Here is a 13,195-nt window from a genome sequence, read left to right on the forward strand (position 1 = left end):
AACTCCCCTCTTCCATGTCTGATCTTGAGAGTGGAATTTAGACTCACAATCATCAAATCACGAAAGTAAATCTAAAACATCATACTATATATAAGTCTCCAAAGGTTGTACATTGTAGTCAAAGAGCAGTCATCAAAATAAGTTATGAGATTACAAATCAAGTATAACTATCTTAAAATATAATCAAAGTTTACTCTTAACAAGATAAATCATAAAGATAATCTCAATCATGACCTAGCAGGAGGCTCCTTTAGCATCCGACATGTACTTGAGTCACACAGAGTCTAATTCCTAAAAAATGATCTGAATCAAGTCCTTCAAATCAACCGAATACTTTTCGGGATCCATCTTCAACTATACTATCTATAAACACCACATGTTCTCGAAAATGATACAAGTGTAAATTTACGACTTAAATAAGTATAAATTCACATGACTATAGGTTATTACATGGTGAACTCAATTATTTATAAATCACATACAATAATATGAGGTCACAATTCAACATTTGAAAATATTAAAATGAATGTAGTACAGATATAATATATGTTGTAATAAGATAATCATGTCATAGTTCAACTCCACATGGTCTACCCAAGCCCTAACTCCTTCTTGATAGAGTTGGTTCTATCGAGACCTGTAATACAATACTGGTGCCTTAGATATCATATGCATACCATCCATTTACTAGTAGGACAACTGAGTTCGACATTGGGTGGTCCACGCTGCTAATGACGCCCGCCTATACTAGCCATTAGGGGTGGGCACGGGTCGGGCGCGGGGCGGGTATGGGCTTTTTTCCCACCCGCCCCGCACCCTGCGGGTTTCGAATTTTTCAACCCATCACCCGAGCAAAATTAACAAAACCGCGCAGGTTCATGTTGTGCGGGTCGATGCGGGTTGTGCGGGTTGGGTTCTTCTCCTCCATTTTCGTCTCTTCTGCAGGTTTCTTGTCCACCATTTTCAAACAAACCCTACATCAGAATACCAAGAAACAAACAAACACAACCCAACCCAACATCAAACCTATAAACAACGGAATAGAAAACCAAAGAATGATTAGATCTTAATGATAAAAGATCTCTTGGTTCCCATTCATGAAAGAGGTCTAGAGAGAGAGAGAGAAACCTGGATCGTGGATCGTGGATCGTGGATCGTGGTCTGTGGAGTGGAGGTGGGAGCGGCGCAACAGCCAGTGATTTGAGGTGGAGCGGCGGCGCAGACGAGCAAGCAAGAGCGACGGAGAGGGAGAGAGAGCGAGAGAGATGGAGAGAGAGCAAGAGATGAGAGACTGAGAAAGGAAGGGAGGGAGAGAGGCGGCTGAAACTAAAAGAGATAGTTAGGAAATTAGGTTAGGGTTTTTTTAGTTTTAATAGTTTTATACTTGGGCGGGGCGGATCGGGGCGGGGCAGGTACCCGCATGAAATAAATCTCTATACCCGCAACCCGCCCCGCCCCGCCCCGCACGGGTTGGAGAGATCCTACCAGAACCCACAAAAATATACATAAATACCACTTGGGGTGGGGCGGATCGGGGCGGTGCTGGGCGGGTTTGCGGGGTGGTCGGGTTTTTGCCCACCCCTACTAGCCACCACACGACATGTCATGTCACAAAATAACCAATTGATCAAAGGCCAAACATAACACAATAAACATATTTTGACTATAGGGCTAACGATTATAATTTTAGTAAGCCCATGTACCATGTCATACGATACAATTTTATTCATTTCGTTTTTTACATATATGCTTTTACAAATCTCATCATTTCTTTCATCATGTTTAATCAATATACATTTTTACAAAGTAGAGTTTACAATAATCCCAAATATATTTAATGAGAGTTTTAAAAATGCAAGTTTGATAAATAAAATAATCATTATATGCGGAGAAGAAACTAACAAGTACCCGTGTGAGTTTTTTACTCACTCGGGTTGTACGACACTTTCTCAAAGTCCTCGTGAGGCTCCACAACTTCAAAATTTAAGAAAATACATATCATTAGTTTTAAACCTAAGCTAAAATAAGTCTTAAATGGTAATACACTCAAATTATTCCCATGGAAGGCAATAACTTCCATGGAGGTTACTGAAAAGTGAAATAATATAACTATTCACCAAGAGTTATATTACACTCTATAAATAGAATGAGAGTCATAAACCTACATACGTTAAGTTCTCTCACAAGATTCTCTGACTTCTTTTTCTTTGTCATCCATAAGATTTTCGCCCTAATGGGAGACTTCCAAAGATCATAGTTTATTGTATTTATATTTATACAGTTGTATCAGAGCACTAGGTTATGGAAGAAAACAAATAAAATTCAGAGGAATCAAGGATCGTTCTGCAAAAAATCTTGCAAACCATCAACATACAAGTTTTAGGTTTCGCCTCTTTTGTAGCCTTCTTTAATCTCCATCAATTAATTTCAAATCCAGAAGAAAAAACCTTTTACAATCACTGTGGGTGGGTTGCAATACACTAGAAGCGCTGAAATATTGAATAGACCTATATGTTGAAAGAAAAATACTAGAGAAATTTCTTTTCTTCTCCATTAGAGATATCTTCTTCAGTAAATTTTATCCCCAATAAGAGAGAAATTACTCCTCCTCCGGGTTTTGAAGGTGTTGGTGAATCATTCCCACTCAAATGTACAATTTCGAGATTTTTAGAGGAATGGGAAAGTTCTAGGGTTGAAGAATCAATTTTTTTGGGCAAAAAATATGTAATTTTTAATTGTCCAGAGAGTTCCAAAGAAGAAGAAGACCTCACTGGCCAAAACTACGTCTTTTTGACCAGTAGGTAGGGTGCAAATCGCATTTTTGGCACCCCAGGAAACGATGACGTTCCAATTAATTGGAACGACGTTGTTTTGGCGTGTGCTCTAGAGGCACGCCTTAACCCCTTGCCGAACGACGTCGTTCCACTAATTGTGAACAATGTCATTTCACTTTAGAGAGGGGTGTGCTTTAGCCCCACTAGGAACGACGTCATCTCGCAAGGGGCACCGCTGGAGTAGACCCCGAAACAATGTCATTCCGCAAAGGGCACAAGCGCACCCTTGGAGAAAGAATTACATCCAACATTATTAACACACTAAACCATCATTAAACTAGTATTAACACCAACATACAACTACAAGTTTAAAACCTACAAGTTAAGTTATGAAAAATACTTAAACATCATAACAACAATATAAAATAATGAGTTAAGTTAAGAAAGTTACCTTATGGAAAGCAAAAACCACTGAGAACAACTCCTCTCTTCTCCAAAGCTCTTACACATGACACTCACACAAGTTTAATGATGTAGTCTTTTAAAATGGTTCATATATAATTTCAATTTTTTTACGAGAAAGTGAGAGAGAATGTAATTAAGGGTTCATTTGGATTTTTGATTTTAAAAATAGCAATTTTAAACTGCGTTTTAAAAACTTAATTAAGTGTTTGGCAAAACCGAACATGAGCCTTTAAAATTTTGTATTTCCAAAAAAACACCCCTTGCCTACAATATGAAAACGCATATTTTTATACGTTTTCAAACCGCAATTTTTTAAAACGCAATGACAAAGGATCTATTTTATGCAATTTGATAAAATCACACTTTTTATCTACGAAATCACAATGTCAAACATATTAGATTTCTATGAACACAAGGTTTTGGGTATTGACTCTCATTTTTCAAGGGGATAAATTGTCTTCTATTTATAATAAACCACATGCAACTCATGAGTTCTTACACCTTACCGTACACTTATTAAGAATATAAATCTTAACAATTCTCCACTGTACATTACAAACTCTTCCCCTTCAAATAATTCATATCTCACGTAACTCCTCACTATTAATGTAACTCTTATGACTTTTGTGTAGTTTTTTTTTTTTTTTGACTCTTCTTATTCTTCAAGAATTCTGTTCTACTAAAACATACTCTAAATCTGCTATGGCATGAGTTTCGGCTGCTACTATTATCCATTGTTGGTTAATATTAGATACTTTATACTTGCAAAAATAGACGTGACAATACTATAAACATCTTCCATGTAAAACTATCTTCTAGGCCAAATTTCCCTCTACTGTATTTATTGTATGTCATTTTCCTTGAAGAGTCCTTGATGACATGTCACCATGGTTGAGATTAACAACAGCCACGTCTGATATTCTGCTTTCTAACAAGTAGTAGTCAGGGAAGCAAATCTTTAATTGCATTAAACGGAATGTTCTTGTTACTGAAATTTAGTTCCTATGATGCAATTCTGGAATTTCTGTCCGTTCAGATTTCATGAAGGCAAGCCCTTCATCGCGTTTGGCTCTATACCATCCATTTGGTCCGCTTGACAACCGTGGCCCTTTAGCGATGCCATGTTGTATGAAAGTTGGTACCATGATATTGTCATATTTATTGTTCTGCCGCCATCCGCGGCTGGCTTGATCAATGGACCAAAGGTTAGGTGTTCTTTTAATATTATTTTCAAGTTTTTTTAGTTCCATTCCAATATTATTTTATTTTATTTTATTAAAAAAGTTTACCTTGATTTAAAAAAAAATATATTCACCTCAGATTAAAAAAATACCAAAAAAGAAGAAGAAGAAAAAACCTAGCATTTTCCTAACAGGTTAGAAGATCTAAAGTACTAACCATTAAATGCCAGCTACTTCAACTAACAAAATTGATTTATTGAAAATCTATCTAATAAGAAAATAATAATAATAATAATATATTGAGTGATATATCAAATTTAGCTATTGATAATAATATATTGATATAATTAAAATATTAGATATTTATTAAGAAATATAATATTTATAGAATAATTGAATATCAATAAATTTGAAACAAAATCGACCAATATGTTATTATTATTATTTTTTTAATAAACAAGTTATCTTCATTGATATAAAATCAATTTGGAGCAAAATGCTCTATCATATAATACCAAAGATACAAGTGGAAAACTATAGAGCCCCAACACTCTCTATGACATACCCAATAGTCTCTAGGGCTATTACAAAAAAACATCTTAGAAATGTGATCTTCACAATCTGTATATAGATTTCCAGCATAAACCGATGAATTACATCTCTGGTCGCTGTCTCTTTTATCAATGACAATTCTTCCATAAACTCGATAACTCCTCCGTCATCAGTCAATAGTTTATTTCCATAAAAGAATCAGAATAAAACAAAAGACATACTGAAAACCATTCCGTTATTCTTAAGCAAAACTTAAGAAAACAACAAATCCAAGACATGCTGCAACCATAGCAACAACATACTTGTCTTATTTAGAAGCAAAAACAAAAATACATAATCCAAAAACAGTAAAAAACACCCCACTCCCAGTAACAACGTCGCTGACACACTGACGTGTGGCCAACAGAATGATGCATGAAGGCTAGCAGCTGCAAGAAGGGGTGGCCAGCGAGCACGGTGAGCGGTAGCGTGGATGGACCAAACTGATGGAGAATGCCAGATTTGATTATGAAGAAAATAGATCTAGAGACCCTATTAGATCTGGTGGGATGGCGATGCGCAGAATGTGACAGACTGGTAAAGAGTCTGGACGGTGGATCTAAGCAAATGAGGAATGAAGAGTGGGGAAGAGAAAGAAAGAGAGGGGGAGTGTGGCCTAGTTTTTTTTTCTTATGTTAAAATTTTGGGTTAAATTTACTTTATCCCCCTAATATTTTAAAAATTTTTAATTCAGACTCTCCGTTATTAATTTTAGTCTAATTGGGCGAAAATCATCCCACGTGCGTTTTGCTTGGGATTTTGATGCCCTCTATTTTAATTTTGCCCTCATTAAAACTTATAAAATTGTGTAATTACCCTCAATTTTCATAGATTTTAATGAGGGTAATTATATAATTTCATAGGTTTTAATGAAGGCAAAATTGGAATAGAAGGCATTAAAATTCCACGTGAGACGCACGTAGGATGATTTCCGTCAAATTAGACGAAAATTAGTAACGGAGGGCCTGAATTGAAAATTTTTGAAATATTAGAGGAGTATATTGCCAATTTTTAAACATTGAGGATTCGAATTGAAAAACCCTTGAAACTTTAAGGGGTAAAGTAAATTTTCCCCTAGAATTTTACTAAAAAAATATCAATCATCAAACCCCTTTAATTAAACAATACTATTATACTATCATTAATATTTTCAAATTTAACATCCCACACGATATGCATGTGTCCACCATCCATCATTCAATCGTTTCACAAAAAAAAAAACAATACTTTAATTAAACGATGAATTGGAGTTTGGCTGTCTCCTTATTCTTTCAATATTCCCGAAGCACGTTGCCTATTATCTTTGGTCATCACCAGCCTTTCAATAAACACGACCGTCACTTCCTAATTAATTGCTGAATTTCTAAGCTCAAGAAAGACAGGTGGTTGGAATATATAAAAGCAAAAGACGTGTGAAATGTTGTAAGAAGTCCCACAGGCGTTCACTAAACGTTTCCATCGTGCCATTAATATTATCCATACGCGTTTCTTAGAGTACATGAGTATACAATATAGGAATATTCAAAATTAAGGCTCTTCCGGGGACTAAAAACTTTCCAAATTGTTTAGTTTAATTAATTGATTGAATTATAAAATACTGAAGTTTTATAATCAGCCCATAATATATATTGTCTCTTCTTATGCAACTTAGCGCTCGTTCTGAAATTCAAGTGCGATTTATACATTTATTTATTTATTTATTTTTTACAAATTTAATATGGAAGACATTTGGGGTCTTTATAAAATAAGTGGCCATAGGCATGCAGGACCTCACATGCCATTTGTAAATAGTAATTGCTAATTGTGACCCAAAAAAAAAAAAAAAAAAAAAAAATCAATACAGAAAAGGTTAGGCAGGACCAATATATTTCTCTAAGATATATGATAACTTAGAATAGGTCTAGCTGCCGTAAAAAAAAATTTCAATATATTTTCAGATTTAATTTCAAGTTTTGTGTAATTTTATATACTATATTTTTATCTTATGAGTAATACTGGAAGTTACTATTATGTTCCTCCTAAAATGAGGTAACTTTTAAAATTTTAATCAACTATTGAAATTATCTCACAATACTGACCTAGGAGTCTCAATGCTTAGTCATTATTAAAAAAATAAAAATCCAATATTTAATTGAAACTAAGATATGATAGGGACTCGACTGAGCTTCATCTAGTCATTAAGGGGTAACTCAATCGGCTGGGGACTACGCCTCATAAAGCGGATGTCACTAGTTCGAATCCTTCTCCCTCTTGTGTGGATATGTCAAAAAAAAAAAAAAGAGAAGAAAATGTTGTCTTCATCTAAGCCTCAACTTTTACTTACGTTTCATAAAGCTACATAAGAGTTGTGTCAGGTTCAAAATTAAAATTTTAAAAAAGAGATAAAAATCAAAGCACATGTACAAAAGTTGGGGCTTAGTTGAGCCCCTATTTCACTCTTGTGTTGTCTCTTATTCATAGTGCTGATATGATAATTTCAATTGAGAGTAATTCTAAATGGTCTACTTGTGTCCTACTAAGAATGATGTAGCTATTAAAATTACTCTTGGATCAAAACTCAATAATGATCAATCGAAAGCCCAATGATGATTTTAATAGCTATATTATTCTTAGTACGTAGGACACAAATATGCCTCCTAAAATTACTCGTCAATCGACTAGTGAAATTTTATTTATTTTTAACAATGACTAATTATTGAAATGATTAGGTCAATATTTTGTAAGATAATTATAAGATAAAAAAAAAATTAGTTTCTAGCATTTCTAAAAGAAAACAAGAAAGAAACAAACATCAAAGGAGTTAGTTAACTAACTGGGCGACGAACGGATTGACCCTATCCTCTTATCCCACAGTATTCTGCAAGCAGACCAAAAAAAGAAAAGAAAATAAAAGAAGCGTCTCAATAGGCCAGCCATTAATCTACAAACAAAACTAGCTTGGAATAACCTTCTCATTTGCCTATATAATAACATCTTTGCTCTTCCTTTGGTTCCCAGCTTGGAATAAGAATCTACTCTCTCTCTCTCTCTCTCAAACATTTTGATTCAGCCAAACTACTTTTAACACATCACGTTCAACATGACATGAGACAAAAGGCAGTGGCCATTGTTTGTTAATATACAACGACTTTTTTATTTCTTATTTAAGATTTGTCTTCAGAACGCAATTGACTATTTGATCAGCCTATGAGACAGACAAAAAAGAACATTATAGGAACAGAAACCAAAGACAACATCAAAACGTTACTGTTCTGTTCATCCGCGCGGACTGAATGCGTTTGAGAGCGGTCGCTTTATAGTAGGTCCTCTCTCTGTCTAGAATCAGCACAAACTGAAAACGGTCTTGCTTACTTTTTAGGTCTTAAATGGATTTTTTTTTGTTTTTTGCTTTAATCTGATTTACAGCAAGTCTTCTCTCTGTCTAGAATCAGCACAAACTGAAAACGGTCTTGCTCACTTTTTAGTTCTTAAATGGATTTTTTGTTTTTTTTTTGCTTTAATCTGAACTGGGTGAGATAAGTTTACTCATTTCTGGGACCAAGTAATCTTTGTTTGTCTAGAAATATCGTAAATTGAAATTGGGTTTGTTCATTTTTTCTTATTTTTTGTGATCATTTTGGTCTAATATATTATTGGTAGCCTGAATATCTGAATATTTCTGTTTATGGGCCAGTAATTCAACATAAACTGGTAATGGTTTTCCCAAAATTTGATTTTTCTTGTTCATCTATGGTTTGATATTATATGGGTCATCCGGATTTTCTTGGTTTTGGGTATGTAGATTAATCTGACCCAAGTCAAATTATTTTATTTTGGGCATGTAGATGGAGGATGATGAAGAAGAGGACCTACGATCTCTCTCTCTCTCTCTGACTTCATGAGTTTTAACTACAAATAGATGTTTTTTGAATGATGATGATTAGAGAGAAGAAGGATATAAACCCTCTCTTACTGAAATTTGGGGTGGCTTTAGCTATTTCTTTTGCTGGATTTCTCTATTCTCGCGTCAGAGCCAGAAGGATCAAGCTCTCCTCACCTCCTCCCTCACCACGCTCTTCGGGTTTGTTTTTTCTTTTTGTTTCTTTTCCCCCCCCTTAAATCTGTTCTTCTTATTGTAATATATATATCTGGTTCAGTGGTTGCAATTTTCAGTCCATGTTTTAATAATATTATGCATATTACTAGATAATGGCAGTGAAGTTACTCTGGACCTACATTCCATCAAGACAACATCCACTTCCAGCGATCCTGTTTCTGTTGCCGAAGAAAAATATGTAAGTATACTTGGACCATAAATCCCATCCAAAAACTGTAAATTTGTTAATCCTATCATTAATCAATTCAATTCTTTGGGGGGTGGGGGGGATGATTACATAGAGGTTATTGAGTGTTGTTTTTTCTTTTCCTTTATTTTTGTGATGTCTTTTGATTGGTGTCGATGATTGGTTGTTGATAAAGCAAAGTGTTTTTTTTTCATATGTGAACTAACAGAATGATTGTCTCAAATATGTTTTGTAAAATAATCCTGCAAACTGAAAGATGTGAAATTGTAAATCTATTTCCTGTCTCTTTCCATTCCACTGTTGGCAAAGAACATTATACTGTTGATGTAGTATGGTATGGACTATGGAGTATCTATCCGGCACGGTTAACTTATATATGAAAATAATTATAGAAATTGTTGGAAAGTATAATCTGCTCGCTTTCCTTTTGAGAAAAGTAAAAGAACTTGGTTTTTCGTTGACAATGTAATTTTTGTTTATTTTTATCTCTGTTCATTTGATTCCCTGCAATGATAGGTATTATACCTTGCTAGGTTTGTGTTTACTGTAATATCCAGTGCTTAATTTTCAAAAAGATAGCTGCCAATTATGGCTGTTGAAATGACTGCGAATGAGGGGAACATGGTCCTAAATGGTATTAGTTTCCGGAGAACAGAACAGATATCTGATTGTCTTTATGCTGGATTCTATTTCGTGGAGGTTAAATTTATAAGATCTTTCTTTATCAGGAAGAGAAACGCATGCCAAAGGCAAGTATTGATTGCAGGGTTAAACACTCTCCCAGCAGTAAAATCAGTGGAGATAAAGATGGGTTCCTCTTGCCAGAGTTTGAAGATCTTGTGAAGGAGTTTAACTCTGCTGCTGCAAATGCTGGCTTCTCTCCCAAGAAAGATGATGAAACACCCAGACTCAGGTCAAATATGGAAACTCCAAAAGCCTTTAGGAATGCTGAAAAGGATCAATATGATCAAGAGATCAAGCACCTGAGAAACACGGTCAGAGTGCTTCGGGAGAGGGAGAAGAATCTTGAGGTTCAATTGCTCGAGTATTATGGCCTTAAAGAGCAAGAAACTGCTGTCATGGAGATCCAAAATCGATTGAAGTTAAACAATATGGAGGCTAAGCTTTTCACTCTCAAGATTGAGTCGTTACGGGCAGATAACCAGAGGCTAGCGGCACAAGTGGCTGATCATGTGAATGTGGTGGCTGAGCTTGAGGCTGCAAGAGCAAAAATTAAAATGCTCAAGAAGAAACTTTGTTCTGAAGCTGAACAGAACAGGGAACATATCTTAGCCCTTCAGGGAAGAGTTGCAAAGTTGCAAGACCAGGAATACAAGGCTGATCCAAGTGATCCGAAAATCCAATTAAAGCTGCAAAGACTAAAGGATATGGAGGTTGAGGCTGAAGAGTTGAGAAAGTCTAATATGAGATTGCAGGTTGAAAATACTGAATTGAGTCGGAGGTTGGAATCTACACAAATCCTTGCAAATTCTGTTTTGGAAGATCCAGAGGTCTTAATCCATTCATAGTAAATCTTTTTTTTTTTTGTTTGTTCTTTTTCGATATCATTATTCTTGAACACATTTCACTTGTGTTGTGATGCAGGCAGAAGCATTTAGGGTGGAGGGGGAGAATCTAAGACATAAAAACAAAGACCTGGAAGAGGAAATCGAGCGACTTCAAGCATATCGATGTTCTGAAGCTGAAGAATTGGTCTATTTGAAGTGGATAAATGCTTGCTTACGATATGAGCTTCGAAATTATCAGCCTCGTGATGGTAAAACAGTGGCAAGGGACCTAAGCAAAACATTAAGCCCGAAATCTGAAGAGAAAGCAAAGCAGTTAATTCTTGAGTATGCAAATACTGAAGGGGTGGGAGAAAAAGGGATCCACATTATGGACTTTGATTATGACCAATGGTCATACTCCCATGCTTCCATTCTTACAGACTCTGGAGAGCTTGATGATACTTCTGCAGATAATTCGCCTGCAACCAGAACCAACAGTTCGATCAAGACTAAACTTTTCAGCAAACTTGGGAGAATTATTCGTGGGAAAGACAGTCATGATAATCATGTTTTATCAATGGAGAAGTCTGGATCTTTGGAATGTGGAGACTCTCCAAGGTGCAGTTCAAATATTTCAAGAGGAACTGATGCTGGAACTGAAAGGCATGGCAGCAGACTTGTTACTCCTCAGGATTCATCCAGACCTTCTCTGGATCTCCACCGATTCAGGAGTCTAAGGGATGAAAGTATCAAGGATATAGATAGTGTCCAGAAATATAGTGATTTGGGATCCTCTTATGGATACAAGAGGTTTGTTTTGAGTAGGGGAAGTGCTGATTGGGCTATCACCCCTAAAAGCCTACTTGATGGAGACTTGGATGCCACTGAGAAATCTGAGCTGGTGAAATATGCAGAAGTTTTAAAGGACTCTCATGGTGGATCGCCGAAGTTTCGTAAACGATCGGCATCTGTTAGTTTCTTTTGACAAATTGCCATCACTAGCTGCAGCACTTTCACACTTCATCAACCTTTAATACACATGCAATCAAACATATGGTGAAGAAATTTACTATTTGATGCCATGTGACAATTTCTTTTGGTTAGAAACCAGTCAGAAGCTTATTGTACCTTGTATGTATGTTAGATTTTTTTATTTTATTTTATTAAATGCATGTTTAAACACTGAAAGTCTCTCTCAGTTGCACATTCAATCTGATGACTCAAAACAAAGTTTTCTAAAGATTGTAGCTAAATGGTTAATCTTTTGGCTTATATCTTGTGTCCTAAGCGGTTATGATTGTAAAATCAAACAATTTTATAGGTGAATTGTGAGTCCACGGCTTTGTGAGTAAATGCAACCAACAAGGTGTCTGTGAAGAGAGTCCCTTTTTGGCTTTGTTAAAATTTTTCTCTCGTGTTTGTTAGAGGTTATTAAATACAAACCCATTTCTCGAAACCAAGAAAAGTGGTGTTGGAAAGAACCAGAATTGATTCTTGCATTGGTAGGATTATTGGTCCCAGTCCCAGTAGGATCGATCAGAGCCCCTCAGAATCGATCCCAGGTCTTTACGTGTAATATCCTGAAAATAAATATATTCAATTTAAATAACAGTCACGATTTATAAACCGAAATCCTTATTGCAGGTCACATAAAACTGGTTCCAATAAAATAAAATTGAATTTCCCTAAAACCTTTGAAACCTTTGTATTTTCCTTAAAAACACAAATATGAGTTTTCAAACGTTCGACGTACACACTTGAACGATCGAGACCTTAGTTCTGAACTTTCAAATATCCCACTTGAACGTTTGAACCTGTTTGAGAACACTTCTAAAATTTTCCACCTCAGCCTTTGAGTGACTTAGTTAGAGGCCATATATATAAAGCCATTCTTACACCCAAAAACCCTAGTTTCATTGTTCCTTCAGATCAAGAACCCTAGAGGAGAGAGGGAGAGAGAGGTCCTAGCTAGAGAGAGAAATGTGGTTCTTGGTGAGACTTCGTCCTTAAAAAGGCAACCCCTAAACCTCAATCTCATCTTAACGTTATGTTAATATGATTTTAATCTACTAGCCTTGTTATTTACTATGATCGATGCATCATGTGGGTTTTAAAAACATATTAGTATGATATATTGGATTGTTTTGGGTAAATCATGCATGTTAGCCATGGTTTCAAAAAGAGATAAACTTGCTTGTACTTTTTGTGTTATTATACATTATTGATGCATGTTTGATAGACATTTCTAAGAGTATTAGGAGTTTTGGTTAAGTTGAGAAATGGGTCTGAGAGGTAGTTTTGGATTTTTCATGTACTATTGCAGTTATCGAATGTTCCACCGTCTATGCCAAACGTTCGACACCCAAGACAACAATATGCATGATTATGGTTTT

General features: G+C 35.6%; 1 protein-coding gene across 2 annotated transcripts; it reads left to right on the forward strand.

Moving 5' to 3' along the window:
- The first annotated feature begins 8,083 nt into the window (after positions 1-8,083).
- On the forward strand, positions 8,084-11,984 carry LOC132187114 (protein CHUP1, chloroplastic-like). 2 transcript variants are annotated; one of them, XM_059601295.1, is made up of 5 exons: positions 8,084-8,313; positions 8,836-9,071; positions 9,197-9,285; positions 10,023-10,805; positions 10,900-11,984. In XM_059601295.1, the coding sequence occupies exons 2-5, from the start codon at positions 8,921-8,923 to the stop codon at positions 11,785-11,787; spliced, it is 1,911 nt and encodes a 636-aa protein (XP_059457278.1). In that variant the 5' UTR covers positions 8,084-8,313; positions 8,836-8,920; the 3' UTR covers positions 11,788-11,984. The 2 variants fall into 2 exon arrangements, with proteins under 2 accessions (XP_059457278.1, XP_059457277.1); XM_059601294.1 differs by having other exon boundaries at positions 8,084-8,309.
- The last annotated feature ends 1,211 nt before the right edge of the window (positions 11,985-13,195 follow it).

This window comes from Corylus avellana, chromosome ca7 (assembly GCF_901000735.1).
Source record: "Corylus avellana chromosome ca7, CavTom2PMs-1.0".
In the NCBI taxonomy this organism is placed as follows: domain Eukaryota; kingdom Viridiplantae; phylum Streptophyta; class Magnoliopsida; order Fagales; family Betulaceae; genus Corylus; species Corylus avellana.

Coding starts and splice junctions, on each gene's coding strand:
- LOC132187114 (XM_059601295.1), top strand. CDS start 8,921: ATGATGATGATTAGAGAGAAGAAGGATATAAACCCTCTCTTACTGAAA. Junction 9,072..9,196: donor TCCCTCACCACGCTCTTCGG/GTTTGTTTTTTC, acceptor GCATATTACTAG/ATAATGGCAGTGAAGTTACT. Junction 10,806..10,899: donor CTGTTTTGGAAGATCCAGAG/GTCTTAATCCAT, acceptor GTTGTGATGCAG/GCAGAAGCATTTAGGGTGGA.